Genomic DNA, 12,245 nt, shown 5'->3' on the forward strand with positions numbered 1-12,245 from the left:
TAATAAATACTAATTTCAGAATAATAGTTACCGTGGGGGCAAAACGGTTGGGAAGTGGATGCACAAGCAGGGAGGGGTACACAATAGGCTTCAACTGTATAGGTAATATTTTGTCATGCTGGAAGATAGGCATGTGGGTGCTCTTCTTATTTCTTTATATTTGAAATATTTCATAATAAAATACTTTTAAAAATCTGATATTCCACTTGACATTTCTATTCTTTTTAAAACATAAGCTTTATGACAAATTGTAATTGACTGTAAAGAATAATCATTAAAGTAATGGTTATTCCTTAATCAATAATTAAAATTATGCTTTCCCTAAATGCTACTTGACGTTTTGAGTATAACTCCTCTCATCTTTCACAATCACAAATAATCCTACATTTATAAAAATTTTTGTTTTGAGATTATATAATTCTGATAGATTTCTAGAATTCCTGCCATGCCAAGCTATCATTTAACATTTCAAAAATACAATCAGACTGACGACTGAAATACCCCTCAGCTCCAACATGAGCATTGCTGAATAAGTTACTCTTAATTTAAATATGAATTATGTTCTCCAAACAGTGAGTTAAACATCCAAGAGCAAAAAAATGGTGGTTAAAACAACATGCCTTCTAAAACATTTATTTTCCACTCAGTGATTATAAGCTTGCATCTCCTTATCTTTCATGAAGTACACTGTCATTAAGAGATCAATGCTACAGTGAACTCAAAGATAAAAAGTGCATCTTTTATCTTGGCAATTACAGCTTCAAACGGAAGAGTTAATTTTCAGTGCATGCTACCAAAGCATCAAAGACAATGCAGAGATTAAAAAAAGTAATAACAGGTTTCTAAGATATGGAAGGTCAGAGGTCATATTTTGAATGTAAGTTCTAAAACCAATGAAACTGAAAAGTTTCACAATCAGAAACTAACTCTACATCTAGTTCTTGATACAGTTTCCTGAGGAAAGAGCTAGTGTTGTATTACTCTTCTTTTTATCTCCAAAACCTAACAGTGCATGGCATGTGGTAAAAGCTCAGTTAATACATATTTGACTAGGCAAGATAAATAAAATAATTTCAGAATTAAGACCGGATTTGTATTCACAAGTTATGATTTCTGAAAATAACTTAGGAGCCTCAATTTTTTTTAGAAAAGTCATATCCTGAAATATGTTAACATAAAAGATATTTTATTTGGAAAGTATGAATATCTAAATTTATGTCTGGGTATTTTTAACATATAAAACGTGGAATATTCACAAACACGTTATGTATAACAACATTACAAAAGTCAAATTTTGTTTTTAAGCCAGGGTAGAATTTTCCTATCACAAGCCTATACCTAAGGCTTGGAATAAGAGGCACCTAAATAAAGATTTATTTTCAAGAGATAATACTGACGGTTAGATGTTTCATTTAAAATTTAAAATACAGGCAGACCTTGTTTTATTTTCCTCATTTCCAATTTACTGTGCTTTGCAGATAATGTGTTTTTTTTTTTTTTTTTTACAAAGTGAAGGTTTGAGGCAACCCTACATCGAGCAAGTCTATTGGCACCATTTTTTCCAAAAGCATTTGCTTATTTTGTGTCTCTGTATCACATTTTGGTAATTCACCCAATATTTCAAACTTTAATTATGGTATTTGCCATGGTGATTTGTGATCAATGATCTTTGATGTTACTACAACTCACTGAAGGCTTAGATGATAGCATTTTTTAGCAATAAAGTATTTTTAATTAAAGTTTGCAGTTTTTTAGACATAATGCTACTACATACTTAATAGACTACAGTATAGTGTAAACAAATTTTATATGCACTGGCAACCCAAAGAAAATCATGTAACTTGCTTTATTTGCAATATTCGCTTTACTGGGGTAGTCTGGAATGCAACCCGCAATATCTCTGAGGTGTGCCTGTAAATCAAGTCATTTAAGATGTTCAATACATAAGCAAAAAAGTTGGGGCGGGGGGGGGGTCTATTCACATTACAGCCAGCTAAGATATAAGGTGAGAAAACACGAAAAAGAAGACAGCAAAAGCGAAAGAGAGCACAAAGAGTGGGAAAGAGAGGAAAGACTTAAAAATGTGAAGAACTAAGGACCAATGGAGAGGAAACAAAATGGATAGAAAACTTATGGAGGAAAACAACCCCCTGAAAGAGTGAATGGAACAAGACTCATAAGGAAACAGCAACTGATAGACACAGAAAGAGAAACATGGTCAGAGGAAGCAAGGGGGAAGGGGAAGAGGAAGGAGGAGAGAATTCGTACAGAAATGCCAGTGGCGCTGTCCCATGAGGCTCATCCTGTTCTGTGGTCCGCTTTGGGCAAAGGGAATCACACCACCTGTCAAACCCTGCCCTGCTTATGGAAACTGCACAGTCGTCTAGTAACTTTCCCAGCCTTCTACACCAAGAGAAATTATTTCAGATTTTAAACTTTATTTTCTAAAAGTGGAAGGGGAGTAATTTTAAAACGACATTCTTAATGTTTCAAGTATAAATGAAGGGCAAGCATTTTTTTTTTAACGTAGCAATGTCAGTAAATTTATAGTTATACCGAAAGACACTCTGAAACTGACTGGCCCTATTTATCAAACTATGAAGGAAGTGTCCTTCCACTACTGAGTTTTCTATTTCGTTATTCTGGACCTGGAGGTTTTTATTTTGCTTTGTTTTTTTTTTTTAACCAAATTCTAGTAGTCTTAGTGCAAATAATAAATACTAAGAAATAAAACAAGTCTTAGGAAACAGTTACATTTCAATTAATCATAGATGTGTCTCTCACCCTCACTTCTCTTGAATTACTCTCTAATTCACTCCACTTGAACTTGCAATACCAATACCCAATGCTGCAAATTTTCTGACCCTGGATGAAATGTAACAAAACAGACCTCAACTTTTATTTACATGCTTTCCTCAGAACTTAAACCAGTTACTCCTACTCTACACCAATGCTTTACCTACACTACATGGAATCACCAAAGAAAAGGAAAAAGTTACCTGATCTCTTAGGAATCTTTTAAAACTAACTCACAACTAGTCAGCTATGAACTAGGTAACCTAACTCATTTAGTCACCAAAGGTTAAATCAGATTGAACCTAATGACTTTATTTTTTTTCTAAAGTCTTTATTGAATTTGTTACAATATTCCTTCTGGTTTATCTTTTGGTTTTTTGGCCATGAGGCATGTGGGATCTTAGCTCCACAACCAGGGATCGAACCCACACCCCCTGCATTGGAAGGCAAAGTCTCAACCATTGGACTGCCAGGGAAGTCCCTGAACCTAATGACTTTAAATCGCCTTTCTCTCATCTCTAGAGGACAATTTCATTTCATATACACAAACTAGGGAAATACATAAAATCACCTACTTTAATCAAAGTAAGAAAATGTAACTTATATTTGCAGCACTATCATTTGCCAAGGATTGAACTCATTTACTCATACCAGTTTTTTAGAGAGTGGAGGTATACATAGCCATTTGTGTATGTGTGTTTGTGTGTGTGTAGTGGTGGTGGTATGTGTGTGTATTTATTTATTTCACACACTGCTTATTTTCAATCCAACATTTAAAAGCATAAGCATTGTCAAGAGTCTCCCCTTTCTTGTTTCAACAGAAAGAATGAAACCCTAATCTTTACACCCAAGAGTCACATTTTGATCTATTTCCAAGAGGTACCACATCTTTCTTAAGGCCTGCTATATTTTCACTGACGATTTTTAAGGCCTTATTGTGTTTAAAGACAATACACATGAATGATGTCATCTTTTGCTATCTGCCCTAGGGATCTGATGATATTAAGTCAGAACTACTGTATGTGGACAATATATCAGAGATACAGCACTCCTAATATATCTGCATTAGCCTTTATTGAAGTCATTGAAAATTCCATGCTGATCATGTGAGTCATTGACCACAGATACCTCACACTTTGGGAAATACATAAAATTAGATATCATAGACCATGACTACAATCTTTTTTAAGATAAAAATAAAATTCTGGAATACTAGTTATTAAAAAGGACAACATATAACATTACCAGCCAAGAGAATCAGACAAATATTTCACAAATTTATATTTTTAAAAAATTACTGTGTTATTTATAGAAAAAGTAGCCATAACGAGTTTTCTTTCCTTTTTAGTAACTTCTGCCTAATGTGCTCTCACACAACAAAGGAGATTAGAGTATCAGACTGGGTCACATTATAGAACTAAAAAGGAATGGAAATCACAGTGAACAAAAGGACTACAAGACAGAACTTACACACACTTGGGCAAGGAGATATCATCCACATCCTAAATAAATAGCTTTGAGTGTTTAGCAAATTGTACTGTGACGATATTAATGCTTCATGACCTTCCATAGCTTATAATTAGAACTTTAAAAACAAAAACTTAGTTTGACATGTGGACAGAAACAGGGTGAGAACGGAGATTTGGGGGGAAGTTACAGAATTCAATAGTAAAAACCAAAATCCAGGTGTTTGTTTACCTTCTTATTTAGCCAGTGCCAGAGCTTGAGGATGGGGGGGTAAGGTGAGAGAGAGAAGATAACAACAGGGGCATATCATTAGAGAATACAGTAATAGCATGAAAAGGAAAGAAAAGAAAATCATTGAGAGCATGAGGAGGAAATTATCTCAGACAAAGGAAAAACTGGAAAAAAAAATTGTAATGCATTAACAAAGTTTTTAAATCAAGTGAATGTAGCAGTCCTTTAAGATACACGATTGAAATGATGATAACCACAAGCTTTGTTGGCAATTCAATAATTAAAAATACATAAAAATAACTTGAATGCTTATAGGCTTGAACTTTCACACCAAATTCCAAAGATCAAAGTGATAGTTAAGATTTTTCACATATCATGCACCAAAAGGATTTTCAGTCCCTGTATAAACTAATTTATGTTCATAAACTACATTTTCATTGAACTTTGTAGTTATAGCTTTATAATACTACTTATTTCACATTTCCTAGAGTAAAATATTTCAGGGCTCATTTGGAACAGTGAACACCTGGCGAAAAAGCAGACATATCTAAGATTCTGATCAGATTTGGTACATTTCCTTCCATTTCCAATTTTTTAGGCACACATTTTTCTACCATATATAATATCCTTTTTTCACATCAACATTATGTCATCTACACCTCACAATATTTAGCACTATAATATCTCATGCTGATTAGTGGATACATAATCTAAAAATCAGTAAACATAAGATTTAAGGCATTATTAGTGACATAAAAAGCATAAAAACTAAGACTCATAATTTCATCAGAGTAACTAAATGCTCTTTGCAGAGCTTTCCCTAAAGTACACCCAATACATGTTTAGACACATACTTAAAACAATCTCCTGTATGTGGATCATTTCAAAAACACTGGTCCAGTCAATTGCAATTAAACAGAAAAATAGATTTATTCCCCAAAGCAGGAGCCCACATATATTATTATACTACACAGAACATAATTTTGACATCAATTATAATTATTCAGTTTGAGAGAGCCATTTATTCTGGTATGTATTACATATAACAGAAAATGCTAGTTTTATTCATTTTACTGTCTCTCTTCCTTAAGAAGGACAGATTGACATATAAATCAGAATAAAAATGAAAAATTTTTACAAGGCTACTCCATAACAAATACTTTTCGACACCCCTGGAACTTCAACTGACACAACTGTAGAGTTTTCCTAAATGAAGGGCTCCAAATACAAGTACATGGGAACACTGAGAAGGGGATTCAGTTTCTATCCCATCCGATAGTACTAAGACAGAGAAATTAATTGAAGTAAGAGTTACCCTCTTTAAACAGTTTGAAGTGATAAATCTGCTCTAATAAGATAAAGCTTCACCTTAATCAGGGAGATGTGATAAATATGTTGAAATTTGTGAGAAGTTTTAGATTCTTTCTTATTTAAAAAATTGAAAAAAATTAATAAGAACACAATAGGCAAGTTACAAAAGAAAAATATAAACAGCCAATAAGCAAATAAAAGGATGGTCAACCTAATTTTTATTTTTAAAATTTTCAAATTAAAACAACACTGAGATACTTCTCTTTACAAAACTAAAATGGACTTTTTGTTACACTATAACATCCAGTGTTGGCAAGAGCTCAACGAAATGGGCATTCTCACATGTTGCAGTGGTGGGAATTGAAACTGGCAAACTTTCTGGAAGACCATCAGACAATATGTAAAAAAAATGTATCCCCTGCATCTCCTTTAACTTCCTCCCCCCTCACATGAACTCCAGTTACTGTTCTCATCTATATCTACATTTGTTTCAACTAACAGTGTTTCTCAACTGTAAGTCATGGATGCACCTGTTAAAGGAAGCAGTCACTAGCCCTGTGATGACGTCCAGGTTGCACAGCGTGGCACATAAAAAGGCCTTCGTGATCCAGTCTCACCTGACCCTCCAGCCTTGCCTCCCACTAATTACCATTTCACACATCCCAGCCATTGCCATTTTCCTGGTGTTCGCTAAGAACTCATGCTATGCGAGTCTCTGTGCCCTTGCACTGCTCCATCCACCTGCTCTTCTTGCCATGTCTACCTAATAAACTCCTGCTTGTGCTTCAAAATTTGCTCTGTCATCACCTCTGCTGCAAAACCTCTCCTCTCCCACCGCTCTCTGACACTGAGTCATTTCTTGCTCAGTACTACCACTGTATCCTGTACACACTTCTCCTCCCCAAATTAAAACAACAGCTTAACACTTATATAGAGCTTACTGTGTACCAGATGCTGATCTAAGAATTGTACATATATTAACTCATTTAACTCTCACAACCATTCTATGAGGTATACCTGCTATTATACTCATTGTATTGGTAAGAAAACCAAGGCACAGAAAGTTTAAGAAACTCATCCAAGGTCATATAGCTAATAAGTAGAACAGGGATCTGAATCCAGAGTTTGAATTCAGAGCCTATGCTCTTAACCACTAAGCCTCTGTACCTAACTCGGCCTCTAAATTTTAAGGGGTTGCTATCTCCCCACCAAACACAGCTTCTGTACCTAGTTTTCCAGGATTCATCTGATTTTCCCTAAGACTTAGCATAATATCTGACACATGAGAATTTTCCCAAAAATATTCACTGAACGGAGCCACCACCTGGCTATATAATTTTAGGCAAGTCACTTAACCCCTCTAGATTTCAATTTGGTCCTTATAAAATGAGAGAGTTGAGCTAGGTGCTCCTTGTCTCCCATTTTTAAGATGTAAAAATACTAACACAGTACTTACTGAAACTAAATCTATCCCATCCTTATATAAACCATAATTCTAAACTTTAAATTTCATCATAGAATTAGACATTAAATGTGCTATCCACAAATAAAACATAAATACCAATATACCATAAAATGGAATATTTTAGACAATGAAATACATAAACCCCATTAAAATAGCTCAAGTTCTTAAAATACAATACCTTGCTATCAACTTTCAACAAGAATTTTCCAATCCCGATAATTGGCCATGGTGCCAGGGCTTCCTGCCGCTCCTTCAGGAAGTGCTCTATAACCTGCCACCACACCAAGCAGCGCTTCTCCAGGAAGTTCACAACGCCAAAGTGAATAACGAGCTTTTTGAGTATCCATACTATAAGGAAGATGAGAAATACACACATAAAAAAAGATAGAGATTACAAAGTTTTAACATGAATAGGTTCCTCAATTTCATATAACTTCCTAAAACAGTAAAGCTAGTGCTAAAACACTGGTTTTTTTTAAAAAAAAAAAAAAAGGAGAAGGGAGAGAAGAAAGTTCAAAATATTCCAAATTCATGTAACTGGGACAATTTTCACACAATCCCCACCCACCTATATTCCTCCTTCTCTGTGAAGTCTTAATCATTGAAGGGGTCAGGGATTCACAGCCTATATAAACATAAGATACCCTGATCATGAAGATTTCAGTGACTACAATCTTGGCCCCTCACGCCTTACCCTTCCAGGGTAAAGAATACTAACCCCTGACATGTCCTAATCTCTTTGGCTATTAGAGCCGCTCTTGCCAAATTTTGTTCTTTTCCTTAGATGTTTCGTGTTTAGTGACCAGAGGAGGATAAGGTATTCCACATGCATCATGATTATACCACTGCAGGGCAACATGTTCATTTGTTTCTATTTCTCTACTCGATGCTGCTCTGTACATCTGAATCTCTTACTGGGGTTCGGTAGAGAAGCAGGGTGAGTACGAGCAGGGCTGTCACAAACAGCTGTGTACTATGTAACTTCAGTGGGAACCACACAGACTACAATGTGAAAGTACCCCTCTGCAGGTGGGCAGTGTGGTGGCCCTTCAACAGAGGTTAAGCCTTCTGTTAAAGGCCAACTAAGAAGGTGGAGGGACTAGAAGGAAGTGCTATTCATCTGTGAGGGTTGCCTTGAAGTCTGGACCCTAGATAATGGATCCCAACCACTATAATTTCCCTAACTCAAGGGAGTTTTGTGTCATTAGTCCTGGCCTTATAATCTAACAGTTCACAGTTTACTATTTTGAACCATAGGTTAGTGTTACATGCCAATTCAACAATTCCTTCATCAGCATTTTTAAATCTCTGGAGAGGTCCTAGGAAAGCTCCTATGGTCTCAAGAATAAGACCAGGGTAATTAGAGTTGTAAAAACTTTTAAGGGGCCACCTTGTTCACAGCCTGCTCTCCCTTTTTATTTAAAAAGACGGTAATCCCGTGAGCCATGGCCGCTGAGCCTGCGCGTCCGGAGCCTGTGCTCCGCAACGGGAGAGGCCACAACAGTGAGAGGCCCGCGTACCACAAAAAAAAAAAAAAAGACAGTAAAGTTATCTCAAACATAAAAATCCAAAAGTTAAAGAAAAAAGTCTTCCAAGGCAAGACAAGATCATAATTAACCAATTACCTGCAATAGGCACTGGCAGCAACTGTACAATCCACAGGTTCAACCAGATCTGGACTCCAACAATGGCCCAAAGGAGAGACACAAAGTAGATATCGCTAGTTTTCTTCTTTCTAAGAAATGTTCCAACTTCAGGCCTTTGTCTGCCCAAGGTGGGTGAAGGGGAGGAGGGTGAAGCAGATGAGGACAGTGTTGGAGGGGGTTCTCCTCTGTCCACGGTTTCTGTCCCTGAAGAGGGAAAGAAAAAAAAAATCCCCCACATATTAAAAATAAATAAATAATTTATAAGTTATAAATAATAACATTAATAAACAGTAATACAGAGCAATTAGCTAGGCTATCCTAGTTTAAGCTTTCAAAATGTATTCTGACAGTATGATCACATTGGGTTAAAAAAGAAAAAAAGACTTGGATGTATGCTTGCATGTGCAATGAAAAAGGTGTGGAGAATTAATGCTGTGTTTACATCTAAGGAAATTAAGTTTTTTGGGGAGTAGGGTTGAGTATGAGAAATGTTTTACTTTTCACTTTATAGACGTAACATTGTTCAAGGTTTTTTTTTGTTTGTTTTGCGGTACGCAGGCCTCTCACTGTTGTGGCCTCTCCTGTTGCGGAGCACAGGCCCCGGACGCGCAGGCTCAGCGGCCATGGCTCACGGGCCCAGCCGCTCCGCGGCATGTGGGATCTTCCCGGACCAGGTCACGAACCCGTGTCCCCTGCATCGGCAGGCGGACTCCCAACCACTGCGCCACCCGGGAAGCCCTGTTCAAGTTTTCTTATGACATATATATCATTTATATTTTTATGTATATCATTTAGACAAAAAAACTAAAGAAAAACACAAGACAAAGTAACTGAGAATTATAATTAGCCCATCAAAATTACCCAAACTATATAAAGCAACAAATATTAACATACAGAATTCTTTATTTAAAAATTCCTCCTGGGCTTCCCTGGTGGCACAGTGGTTGGGGGTCCGCCTGCCGATGCAGGGGACGCGGGTTCGTGCCCCAGTCCAGGAGGATCCCACAGGCTGCGGAGCGGCTGGGCCCGTGGGCCATGGCCGCTGAGCCTGCACGTCCGGAGCCTATGCTCCGCAGCGGGAGAGGCCACGGCAGTAAGAAGTCCGCGTACCGCAAAAAAACAACAACAACAACAAAAAATTCCTCCTCTTTTAACTTTACAGTAGATGTATTTATATATATTTCTGAAACAATATGGCTTTTCAGAGTCATTTTACCTAAATGGAGCCAACTGCTCTTACAAGAACCAGCCAGGGATTTGCAGCATATCTTTCTCTTAAAATTAGATATGAAAAATGACAGACTGCTGGGGATAAGGAATTTTCAAATACAGGATATCACACTCAATTATTTCACGAGGCACTGTTTTCTAACAACGCGACTACTATTACATTTCACTATTACTCAGAATATACCGTGATGATGGAAATGCATAAGATCCTAAAACCTGCATTTTGCCTTCCATAAAAAAAGTTAATGATAAAAGTATACCATACCATGTTTCTTAAACTCTAGGTTAAAAAAAACCATGAGGGCTTCCCTGGTGGCACAGTGGTTGAGAGTCCACCTGCCGATGCAGGGGACACAGGTTCGTGCCGCGGTCTGGGAAGATCCCACATGCCGCGGAGCGGCTGGGCCCGTGAGCCATGGCCGCTGAGCCTGCGCGCCTGGAGCCTGTGCTCCGCAACGGGAGAGGCCACAAGAGTGAGGGGCCCGCATGCCACAAAAAAAAAAAAAAAAAACCATGAACACCCCTAATCTCAACGCCCTATTTGTCCCATTGTCTTTACATATTTTACATAGTTGTATCATGTTCCACTTATGACCCTTCCCACTTTCTCCCTTCAGTTGAATGTCAGCTCCAGGAGAGCTAAGACCTTGTCTATCTTGCGCTCCCCTCCACTGATTTCCTAGCACACACAATAGTAACTGACATATGGAACGTACTCACTAAATATTTGTTCTAACAATGCCTTCCCTGTTATTTCATAATTTTCATAAGTAACCACACAGTAACCTTCTGAGCGTTATGTCATAATTTCCTTAGTGTTTCTTTTTAATGTTAAATGATTAGTTGTGAGTACATTTTTACTACTGATATAACTAGCACCATGGTAAGTCAGCCCACCTCACCAGAACAAACATTCTACCCTGAGGTTTGGGGCTAAAGCACAAGCTAATTATAACATGCTTCTGTTTGACCCTACTCTCTGAGTATCTTCCTAATTTGGAAACTTCACGTTGGTGGGTGTGGCAGATATTTAGAAGAACAGTAAGTCCATAACTAAAACATCATCCCCTTTCCACGTTGAAAACATGATTCGATGTGCAAGAAAAATAACATTTTCCTACGACCCCAAATGCCTTTTTCTTAGCCGATCCCTTCTTTTAAGACTTCTCTGAAGTCCATTCTTCAAAAATAGCTCATGAAAAACATTCCTTAGCTCCCAAACCTCTGGCACTAACAGACCTCCTGGCACAGACAGCGAAGGCCTTTTACATTCCTGAATCCTGTGCAGGTACAGTGTGACTTTAAATCTGGTATAAACCTATCAGCTGGATCTTACAGGAGCTTTGCATGCAGAACAACCAGAGGCTCTGTTTTAAGGGAAACAGTCAATATACTCACAGCATGAGGCATGCAAAACAAACTTTGAGAATAAAAGCAAGAAATGCCAGAGAAGTGAATGACTGGAAGATGGAAAATAAAAAACGAAAGAGCTGGAGAAAGGCAACAACAACAACAAAAGCAACATAAAGAGTCAGAGCAAAGTAGAACAATGGAGGAGAACTGACAGTTGCAGAAGAAATGGAAAATATAAGGACTAAGTAGGAGAAAATATGGACAAAGGTAAATAGGACACCAAGAAAAGAAAAATAACACGAAAGTGAGAGAGAGTAACAGAAGAAAAATAAGAAAAGCACTTTTTTAAAAAAAAGAAAGAATGAAGAATCAAGATAAGAAACCTAAGAAGATAATTAAATGTATGAAAAAAGTGATATATGAGAACAAAGATGAGAAGGAAAAAAGTGTAAAAATAGGAACCAGAGAGAAGAATGAAGGACCAGCAAGTAGCATTTTGTGGTGCTAGTGTCTTTCTTAATTTTATGTTCTACATATATTTCATTTTCCGGAATATTTTGAAGGCACTCCTTCATAACGTCAGTCACCTGCAGGCTGGGTAGAGGGCTGGTCCTCAGTGCTCGATTCATACCCTGTGATGGAGATGGCCAAGGTTGCTAGAGTAGAAGCTGCCATGGAGATAACTTGCCCTGGTAACTCTGCTCCTGTAAAACAAGCATGCATTTTTAAAAACTTTTTAAAGGCAA

The 12,245-nt window shown here is 37.3% G+C and overlaps 1 protein-coding gene across 1 annotated transcript in view; it reads right to left on the reverse strand.

The window, feature by feature from the left end:
• The window catches only part of TMEM245 (transmembrane protein 245), a 91,729-nt gene that overhangs the window by 54,844 nt on the left and 24,640 nt on the right, over positions 1 to 12,245 (reverse strand). The window contains exons 4-7 of the mRNA XM_065879930.1: positions 12,087 to 12,203; positions 8,896 to 9,114; positions 7,449 to 7,618; positions 4,495 to 4,518 (exon numbers count right to left, since the gene is read on the reverse strand). Of these exons, the coding sequence (XP_065736002.1) occupies positions 4,495 to 4,518; positions 7,449 to 7,618; positions 8,896 to 9,114; positions 12,087 to 12,203 (530 nt within the window). The remainder of the gene's footprint in view (positions 1 to 4,494; positions 4,519 to 7,448; positions 7,619 to 8,895; positions 9,115 to 12,086; positions 12,204 to 12,245) is intronic.

This window comes from Phocoena phocoena, chromosome 6 (assembly GCF_963924675.1).
Source record: "Phocoena phocoena chromosome 6, mPhoPho1.1, whole genome shotgun sequence".
Taxonomy (NCBI): domain Eukaryota; kingdom Metazoa; phylum Chordata; class Mammalia; order Artiodactyla; family Phocoenidae; genus Phocoena; species Phocoena phocoena.